The 10,576-nt window shown below is 44.4% G+C and overlaps 1 protein-coding gene across 1 annotated transcript; it reads left to right on the forward strand.

Annotated features, from left to right (window-relative positions):
• Nucleotides 1–10,573, forward strand: LOC105930979 (sorting nexin-18). Its single transcript, XM_012869446.3, has 4 exons — nt 1–1,272; nt 1,349–1,642; nt 3,028–3,410; nt 9,726–10,573. Exons 1-4 carry the CDS (start codon nt 479–481, stop codon nt 9,950–9,952), a joined length of 1,698 nt encoding a protein of 565 aa, XP_012724900.2. The 5' UTR covers nt 1–478; the 3' UTR covers nt 9,953–10,573.
• The last annotated feature ends 3 nt before the right edge of the window (nt 10,574–10,576 follow it).

The raw sequence follows: 10,576 nt of genomic DNA on the forward strand, positions 1-10,576 counted from the left end.
CTGCAGCCTTTAACCCGCCAGCATCCCGGAGGAACTTCACCCACCCTGGTTTTTATCGGCAGCAAAAAAAATCAGCCGCTTTCTCAGCCCTCGCAGATTTGTCAGCTCTCAGCTCCGATCGATCGTTTTCAGCTCATAAAGGATGGGCGGGTTTTTTTCTTCTTTTTCTTCTTTTGCTCCGGTGACGTCTAAGATCTGCGGAGGAACAGATGATATTTGAACCCACGGAAAGGAGCGGAAAGAGGGAGAGAGGAGGTGGGTGTTGGACACAAGGCTGTTTTGTCTTCTCTTAGTGTTTCCTGACTTATTGTTGCGCTTGGATCAGAGCAAATAAAGCCGCAAAGTGAAGCTTTTTTTTTTTTTTTTTTTTTTAAATCTCATGACCATTTTAAGCAGGATCTTTCTTTTTGTTTAAAAAAACTTTGATCGGAAAGTTTTTCAGGCAACTCTCTTGCACGACTTTAGATCTGAAGGTAACATGAGTAAATGTGAAACGATGGCACTGAAAGCCAAGGTACTGTATGACTTCCACGGCGAAAACCCAGGAGAGATCTCCATAGCGGAGAACGAGCTGGTGACACTGTTCAGTGAGGAGGAGCTGGAGGGCTGGCTGGAGGGGGAGAACAGCAGGGGGGAGGTCGGCCTCTTCCCTGCCTCCTACGTTGACATCATCAGAGACCAAGTCACCTCCGGCACGGGCAACAACGGCGTCGCCTCGCCCAAAGCCATAACCCAGTCCCCCAGCCACAGCTCGTACGCGTCCCCCGATTCCCACTCCCAGAGGAGGTTCAAGGTTAGCAGCGGTGGGGGGAGCAGCTTCAACACCAGCCAGGGCAGCGATGACGACTGGGACGACGACTGGGACGACAGCTCTCCTGCTCAGTACGGGCCTCAGGGTTTCGGCACCTCCCCTCCCCTGTACCCGGTCACCACCTCCTTGCCCGGCCGGGGGAGCGGCCACCAGCACCAGCAGCATCAGCAGCAGCAGCAGGCCAAGAGCTCGGCAACGGTGGGGAGGAACCTCAACAGGTTCTCCACCTTCGTCAAGTCCGGAGGAGAGGCCTTCCTGCTCGGGGAGGCCTCGGCGTTTGTCAAGGACGGGGACAGGATCTGCGTGGTGATGGGCAAGTTCGGACCCGAGTGGCAGGAGGACCCGTATCCGTTCACGTGCACCATCGACGACCCCACGAGGCAGACCAAGTTCAAAGGGATGAAGAGCTACATGTCGTACGGCCTTACCCCGACGCACACCAACGTGCAGGTGAACCGCAGGTGAGCGACTTACTACCCCTTCCTACCGTCCGTCCGCGCTTTCACGCCGGACCCTCTAACTCGTCTCCGTTTCCAGGTACAAGCACTTTGACTGGCTCTACGGCCGGCTCGTGGAGCGTTTCCCCGTCATCTCGGTGCCCCACCTGCCGGAGAAGCAGGCCACGGGGCGCTTCGAGGAGGACTTCATCTCCAAGAGGCGGAAGGGCCTGATCTGGTGGATGAACCACATGACGAGCCACCCCGTCCTGGCCCACTGCGACGTCTTCCAGCACTTCTTGACGTGCGGCGCGGACGAGAAAGCCTGGAAAATGGGCAAGAGGAAGGCCGAGAGGGACGACCTGGTCGGGGCGAACTTCTTCCTGACCATCAGGTAAGAAACGCTTCAGGGATTGGAGCGGAAATCTGAGGTTAGATTATACACTTTCCTCATTGTAGCACTAACTGAGTCTCAGGAAGGGTGAAGAATTTCTAATTGATATGTATTCATGTCTACAACTCCGATTCTTCCCTTTATTGGGTGATATCTTGTTTTAGAAGATTACACTTGTCCTTGTTGCTCACACTGTCAAGGGTTCCAGGTCATTCTCTGAAGATAGTTCCCTGCACTCTTCTTAATCTTAATCATTGCCACCAGACTTACAAAGCAGCGGCCTAAGTAAGAGAAACTGGATGTACCCTGACAAGGTTTCCTTATATAGGACATTTTTGACCAATCTGTATAATCTGACCCAATCTGTATAATATGATTGAACTTGACTTTGTAAAGTGCCTTGAGATGACATGTTTCATGATTTGGCGCTATATAAATTAAATTTAATTGAAATTGAATTGAACAAGGAAATCATGTCAATCCAGAGCAACTTAAGGGAATCAGTTTTAATACAATTGGTGAACGTCCTCTTGATCTTTTGTATTGTTTATTGGAGTTCAAATGGCTTTTTGCATTTCCAAGTTTTGCCGGTTGAGTGAAAGCTTGGCCTGTACATTAACGGGGGGTTGGCTGCGTGGCTAAGATACACTAGGGATTTATTTTTCATAAAGCTGGTCGTTTCGTTTTAAGTCGAAAACAATCTGTTAGAGGTTTAATGAATGTGTTTTGTTCATCCTGTTACTGGCTCCGACCTTGTCGGGAGATGGCGTTCAGAAAACGTTCCACAAAAGCGTCATGGGAGTAATTTGCACGTTCGATCGCCCTCTTATCTTTGGAAAGCAATGCACGTCTCCAGTGGCATTGGTTAAATTTTTAATGCGCAGGGCAGTCTGATAGAGTTCAGCGAGGGAAATCGGATGCCATGTGTCTGCAGCCAGATGTTCTCACTTAGTAATGTTGCTATTGTTAGATGCATTGCAGCGGCAGTCCTGGCGAGGGAGGAAGGGCTTGTAGCAGAAATGAAAACATGTTTTGGAAGCTAATAATGTCGCCTGAGAGGCTTTTTTTCAAGGTCCTTCAAAAGACAAATTGAACAATGTGTATACATTTAGATATACTATCCTACCAGACCAGTGGAACTGCTTAATGTTATAACCCAGGTGTAACAATTCGTGTCTCCCTCATGAGATTTGAAGAATAATTTCTAGACTCCTAGTTTCCTTCTCCATGCATCCAACTTTCAAATTTTAGTTTTTAAAAATCCTCGCTAACAAGAAGCATATGTTGATCGCCATCCCAGTGTCTGCTGACTCACCAAGTTAGGAATGACTCTTAATTGCCAAGGCTAACTTTATTGTCCGTCCCCGCTTGTTTTTCCGTCCCAGCACGCCGGTCGTCCCTCTGGACCTGCCGGAAGTCGAGAGCAAGATCGAGGGCTTTAAGAGCTTCACCAAGAAAATGGACGAGAACATTGTTGTGGTGAACTCGTCCATCAACGAGTTCGCCCGCAAACAGATAACGGGCTTCAAGAAGGAGTACCAGAAGGTCGGGCAGTCCTTCAAGCATCTGGCGCAGGCGTTCGAGCTGGACCAGCAGGTCTACTCGGCAGGCCTGAACAAAGCCATCTCCTACACCGGCGAGGCCTACGAGGCCATAGGGGAGTATTTTGCAGAGCAGCCGCGCCAGGACCTAGAACCCATTTCTGATCTGCTGGACCTTTACAGAGGACATCTGTCCAATTTCCCTGACATCATCCATGTGCAGAAAGGTGGGGAACTGTTTGTTTCATCGCTTTGGGGAAAAAGGGTCAAGCGTTTCATATTTTTTCTGTGATAAATCTCCTCAGAACTGTCCAAATATTGTGGTGAGTAATGAAAGAAGTATGCATCAGAAGTTGCATACAGACGCGAGGGGGGTTGGGGGTGGGGGGAGAGAGACGGAGCCGCGCGCTGAATAACCGGAGGCCACTGGCTCTCGGTTTCCACACTGCAAAACTGCAGATTTTAACACGCTGCTATATTTAACATCAAGAAAAGAAACTGAACCACAGGTTTCAAGCACGCGGCCTTTAATCTCTTCACTGATGGCGTCAAACCTAGCAGAGGGGGAAATATGCAAAGATTCTGTCTCTTTCCATACGGAGTGGGACATCTGTTTTCATTTTCCCCACTGCCGAGTAAATCTGGGTTGAAAACTGAGATCAGCGGGTCATTGTAACACAAGTACTGAGCCTCAGTGTATGAACACACACACACACACACACACACACACACACACACACCCACACAGACCATCACAAAGCATTTCCAGAGGAGTTAGCTTGTTAGTTGCTCGCAGGTTGGGAGGAGGGAGTCGCTGCTGGCATGCTAATGTCAGACATTTGCCAAACCTTGAGGCACCAATTCTCTTAGTCCACTGAGCTCTGTTCACTTGATACAATGTCAGCTTCGAGCTATTGAGACAGCCCCAATTGAAAATGTCCCTGTGACTGACATGACATCACCTTCTTTTTGACTGGAAAAGCACTTTTTTTTTGATGGTCCCCGGAAATATTTAAGCACACGAAAGCTGTTCGAGTTTAAAACGAGACGTTAAAGATCAGCATTTCTCTGATGGAGTGCGATATGACGGGAGATGTCCCAACCGTTGTCTGTAGTGAGACAACAGTCACAGTGTTTCAGCCATGCGTGAGAAGAAACAGTGTCCAATTAAGACTATTATTTATAGTTCTTGCATTGTAAAAGAAAAGAAATGCACCAATCAGGCTTTTAAAGCGGTTGATCCCGATTTTTAGATTTCCTTTGAGGTCCGCCCTGCTGATGTAAATTCTCTTTCTTAGGGCCTTATTTTTCCTACAAAGAGATTCATGTTTTATATAGTTAACTTTAATTTAACGAATGAACGTAGTAAAAGTCCAAGGGGTGGAAAAAAATGAAGTGCTTTGGATTCCTTGTTAGAGGTAAATGCCCCTTAAATTTTAACTGCTCTTTAATAAACTCAGAACACTCTGTTTTAATGAACATGTTTCTGGGCTTGTTTACAGACACCAAAAAAAACCAAAAAAAAAAAACAAAACTCGAGTTTACAGTTTTGATGCAGTTTGATTGGCAGGAAAAAAAAAAATAGAAAGTTCAAGTTGTCAGACATTCTCCCAAGATATCGGTCTGTGCGTCTGAGCACAGATAAGCACAGTTGAGTTAGTGCAGACTGCTGCCGTCATGCTTTCTGCATGTGTCAGCAGAGTTAACCGCCATGACCTCACTGCCCTAACGCATAGTTTAGTCTACCGTCAGGCTGGTGGAATTAGCAGTTAAGTCAAAGAGTGCTGGTTTAGTCCCGCTTTCTATATCCAACTACAGATTTATCTACACATTAAACTGTATGAAAAAACAACTAAATGTGCAGTTTTACATATATGACCAAGTTTACGACCAGATTATAGGGCCTTCAACTGTTTGTCTTGCAGCTTTAAAAGCTTGTTGCACTGAAGTGCAAAGAATAGACTACCTGGAAGGAACGCTTTCAGCTTTGGGGACCTTAATGTGTCTTTTTTTTTTTTTTTTTGTCAATCTTGGTTCTGTGTGAGAGGACCAAAAGGTTTACATCTGATTCGAATGAGTGGAGATTCCTGGGCTTCTTGTCCCGTGTTGCCCCCGGACTGCAGGAATGCAGCAACGGAGCAGCTTTAGGATTAGATTAGTTTTCCCCCCTCCTCCTCTTTTTCTCTCCCCTACTTTTTTTTTTTTCTTTCTTCCTTTTTGTGGATGTTTCCCACCAGGACGGTGGTACACAAGTTCAAATTACAGCGCTGTAATCGCCTGGGCCAGGGGGAAGGGTAAAGTCCTTCTTGCTTTTATGATTGTGCAAGTACAGAGATAGTTGGTTTTTTTTGTTTTTTTTCTGAGAACCCAAAGGAATGAGATCCTTCCACTGCTGCCATGCCAGTGCTTCACTCCTAGTTCCTCTCCATCCCCGTTTTTATTGGCCGGGTCTGTTCAGACAACTTCTGCTCTAAAACTTGAGTCATTTGCACTGAGACGTGTCTGTGGGGTTGGGTAATGCCAAAGAAGCATGGAAAAAGCCAGCCAGCTGATTTTTTTGTCTTTAAAATAAAAAAATAAAAAAGTTAAACTGACGTTATTTTAGGGTTGCCTTGGTCAATGTGTGTAGATGTTCTGACTAAAGAGGCTACCAGGGTTCCCATTTAGTGGGACTTTAGACTTTTCATACAGTGCTAAAAAGCTATTTTAGTACAGGAAAATAGTGTAGACAGATTAGAACACAAGATTAACACCTTTTTAATGGGTTGAGATCAAATGTATTTATGGAGCCCATTTACAGATAACTCAACGCTGTCCCATAGTACTGTGCATATAGTTATAAGAAACACACAACAGTGGATAAAGTCAGCCCGCAAAAGTGAGTAAACTCCATGGCTCTCACCACAACCCTGTTAGACTTTCAGGTTTTTGAGGCTTAAAAACTTGTGTAAAACATTTCCAAGCTTTCCCCACCTTTAATTTGACGCATATTCTGTACAATTCAGCAGGAAAACAACCAAAATCTGTTTGGGTTGCGAAGAATTACAGTAAAGTGGTTGCAGGCGTTTACGCACCCTCAAAAACCAAAACTTTGTTGGAAAACCACAAATAGGTTCAACAGCTTCAAGTCTTTTTTTTAGTTAGGTCTGTCAACAAACCACATCTTCACAAAAGTAATATCAGCCCAATCTACCTTCTTAAGGGGTTTTATTCTTGACAATGCAGATTGTGTCGCGAAACGTCTATTTTTGGAATCGGGGGCCCAAAACTTTCAGTCTGGTTCCTTCAGACGATAGCACAAATTCCCGCCCAGGGTTATGGTAGAATTTTAACCAAGCCTGGATGATTTGTATGAAAGAAAAGTCTTTTATCTTAAAAACTCTACTCATTGCCACAGACGTATGGAGAATACGGCGCAGTGTTTTCACATGCAGCACAAAAACCAGTACGTGCTGTTGCAGGTTTTTTTTTCCATCAGCTTTGAAGAAACATCCAGTCATTGTTACTGTGATCGGCTGTTTTCTCCAGCCACCCTGGAAAAAAACAGGAAGCCAGTGTGGAGAGGGCAGCACTGCAGCGATAAGGTCACTCTGTCTTGTTTCAACACTTGCGGATGATGAAGGGCTGAATAATTGTACCCGTTGTATAAGGCATTGGAATATGGTAGAAATGAATAGATAAATTGTGGCACTAGTGGCCTTTATTTCAAAGAGGACAGACAGGAAATAGGGTTGAGAGAGAGAGAAGGGTGAGAAATGCAGCGAGGGTCGGGAGTCAAACCCGGGAAAGTCGCTTTAAGGACTGGAGCGACTTTCTAAAGGCTTTACTGTTGCTATAACGCTGAAATGAAAGAAGCTAGTTTTAACATCTGAGTTCATCTGTTTGCCAAGCTTTAAAGAATTGTAAACAATAATTCCTTGATTACATAGACGTTTCTTGCAAGGTAGGAATGTCAGTATTGCTCATTTTTAGATGGCTGTAAATAGGAATGTTATCCACAAAACAAAAAAAGATATACTTTTTAAAAAAATTAACCCTAGTGGATGCAAACACAAAGAAAACACAAGAGGGCCTAAAATAGAACCCTGAGGGATGTCAAACCTACTGCAGAGCCTTTTGTAAGTAGGGTTACCGTTTTCCAAAGAACGAAAAGCATAGAGTGGGCTCCACCTATCATACTGGGTATATAGGCTGATCTTTAATTGGAATAAAAGGTCCAATTTTAGCCTTGGGCCATGAAACAGTCGACTAGATATTTACCATTTCAGAGTTGCTAAATGAGTTTGGGGAATTTTGATTATACTGTTTATAAGTGTTGTGGAAAACATGACTGCAGAGAGGGTTTTCCACCACCGTTTTTTTTGTTCCAGAGAATCTTAAGGGTTCGTCCGATTCCTCAGAATTTCATTTCTGCTTTTCACGGTCGCTTTGATTTTGTCAGCTTCCTCACAAAGTCACCTCTTGCCCTGTCGTGGATAGTTTGCAGATCTTGCAGCGATGACTGGCAGCTGCAGTGACAATGAAGATCTTTCTGCAAGAAATCTATTTAATCCGTTAGGCAGCGCTGCTATATTTGACCGGTTATCAAATTTAGTCTTGATATCTAATTTTCAAAAAATCAGCTCGTGACCAGAGACGGATGGTTTTCAGCTTACCCCAGCTCTGATCGGTGACTGTCTGATGAAACTCCAAAATCTTTATTGCCAAAATTGCATGCAGCATACCATAGCACTAAGCGGTCGCACCAACTTGTACAGTCTTTGGTGTGGGCTAGTTGTTTACCCACATGGTTCAAGTTGGCTGTTCTCAGTATCAGGGACGGATGATGAAATCACAGGAAGCACAACGAAGTAAGAAGCTGTTCTTGGCTTCTGTTTAAGTTGTTCTTGAACAGAAACCAAGAAGGCTGGACGTGTGACAATAAAGTTGCCCTGTTTGATTGTTTTTAGGACTGATAAAAAACACTTATAAGGCATCCTGTTGTCCTAACCAAATGTAGGACAACAGGATGCTTGTGAGGCACAATGCGGGACACATATAACCAACACTGCGATGACGTCATACATTTAATGTATCACAGATCGCACATTACAATAATCAGTCTCTGCTTTACCTGGTTATTGCACAACAATGAATTATCACAACTCACGAGTTTATAAAAGGCATTATTTAACATTTTGGAAGTTTAATAAAACTGTTAACTTTTAGCGCTGTGATTGGCGACATGTCCAGGATGTACCCTTGCATCTCCGTCTCTCGCCCATTAACCACTAAGGAGACAGTCACAAGCCCCCATTAACGCTTCTTAGAGAAATGTTATAAAACTTTTGCATAAAGTTATATATTGTTTAAATTAATCTTGGCTGCTGTAGCTTGTCTGAGTAAAAATGAGTCCATAGATGGACAGAAGGGCTTTTCAGCTGTCTGCTACTTGTGCGACTCGCTTCTACAGTGTTGCTTCACCCCACCTAACTTTGTCAAACTTGACAAGAAGTTCTCTGTGTAATGGTCACTAGAACGTGGAACTGGTGAGGAACTGGCAGGAACAGCTGGATAGGCCGGTAGCACACAAACGCTGAGGAGCATACGTGCGAGCAGTGGGTGAGAGAAGAGGTGCTCTGACAGCGAGTGTTTGAGGGAGGCAGGTGTACGTAGGAGGAGTACCAGGTGGAATGACTTGATGATAATTGGTGGCAGCAGGTGACGCTGATTATGGAGAGCGAGTGGTGGCTGAGATGGGCATGGAATATGGAAGGATCAATCAGTCCAAAAAACACAAATAAAAGCCCAAATCATGACGCTGAGAATCACTTTTCTCTGGCCTCACCCAGTTAAAAGCTGCAGTTTCTTTTCTTCGACGTAGTTTCCTTAATAATCTGCATGCATCAAAATCCTTGTCATTTTATTTTACGCAGGTGTTAATGAGGTGGAGCGCTGCTACATATTGACTGACAGCTCTCATTGACGATGACCGTAGCTCTGCGTTCTTTCACAATAGCGCATGTAGAATTTTTTTTTTTTTGACTTTTCCGAATCTGACCCAGTCAAAAGTGGGACATTGTTTCAGAATGTGGGACGGCAGTTAAAAATGCGGGACAGTCCCGCACAATTCGGGACATCTGGTCACCCTACTTGTCATTGCACAAGCTAGGTTTAGCAATGTTGGCACCCTTTGTAAAAATGTATAAAGAGAAATTCTTTAGGGAGGACCCATGAAGAATGCTAACATGCTAATCGTGCTAATTGCTACTATAGGCCCAAGGTGCTAAAGCCTGTTTAAAATGTCAACTCCACAATCATTTAACTTCTCGGTAAATTAGTAAAACCCTTCTTTAAAGCAGCTGCCCTCTCACATACGTGATGTGATATCACTTCTGCATGTATTGCAGATAATAAATTACCGCTCATGGTGGGAAAACCTAGAACAATTTTGCTCAACGCTGTTAGTCATTGACCAGTCTCCTGGTACATTACTAGCTTTATCTAACAAGGAATTATTAGGTAAAATGTAACTTCTGTTTAATTTGTGCTTCTTTTAACAGGTGCTCTGACTAAAGTGAAAGATTGTCCAAAGAAGGAGGGCGAGCTCCACGATCGCTGCAACATCATATCCTGTGCCACACTAGCAGAAATCCAGCACTTCCACCGCACACGCGTGCGGGACTTCCGCTTGCAGATGCAGCACCACCTGCGCCAGCAGATCAGCTTCTTCCAGAAGATCACCGCCAAGCTAGAGGACGCCTTGCAGAAATACGACGACGACCAATAGGACAGGACAAAGCGAGGAAAGAGGTCGAGAGGGCTTGCCAAAAGGAGATGGAAAGAAACTCGAGCACAGAATCAAAGGATTAATGATTTCATCCTTTGGTAACATCTTACAATATTTTAAATGAAAGAGAAAAACTTTATTATGTGATGAATCTTTCATCTGGCATGTTGGAAGATGTGCATCTGCAAAAAAAAAAAAAAAAAGAAAAACTGCCAGAAGACAACTTGTGGGATTATCTGAGCAGTTCTGATGAGTGTACCAGTGACAGGGATTTTTGTGAACACTCCATGCAACACATAAAGCAGCTCCCGGTGTGCTGAGGCCTGCAGTTTCAATCAGGCTTTCTGGGTCAGGTTCTCTGACTCCCCTGTTTCCTCCTGGAGGGATGTGGGTTTTACCCAACATAAACATGGACAAAGGACTGCGTTTAACGTTTGTGATCATTATCCCGCGTATGTGTGTGTGTGTGTGTGTGTTTTTACTTGAATAACCCACTCAGTATTGTATGAATGTGTAGTTTTCAGAAATTCTGACTGTGGGAAGTGGCAAAGACGACATGTTCTTCTCCTTCATCCCATTTTGTAAAAGTGAAATAATAAAAAAAAGATTTATATACTTCAACCA

This window comes from Fundulus heteroclitus, chromosome 8 (assembly GCF_011125445.2).
Source record: "Fundulus heteroclitus isolate FHET01 chromosome 8, MU-UCD_Fhet_4.1, whole genome shotgun sequence".
NCBI lineage: Eukaryota > Metazoa > Chordata > Actinopteri > Cyprinodontiformes > Fundulidae > Fundulus > Fundulus heteroclitus.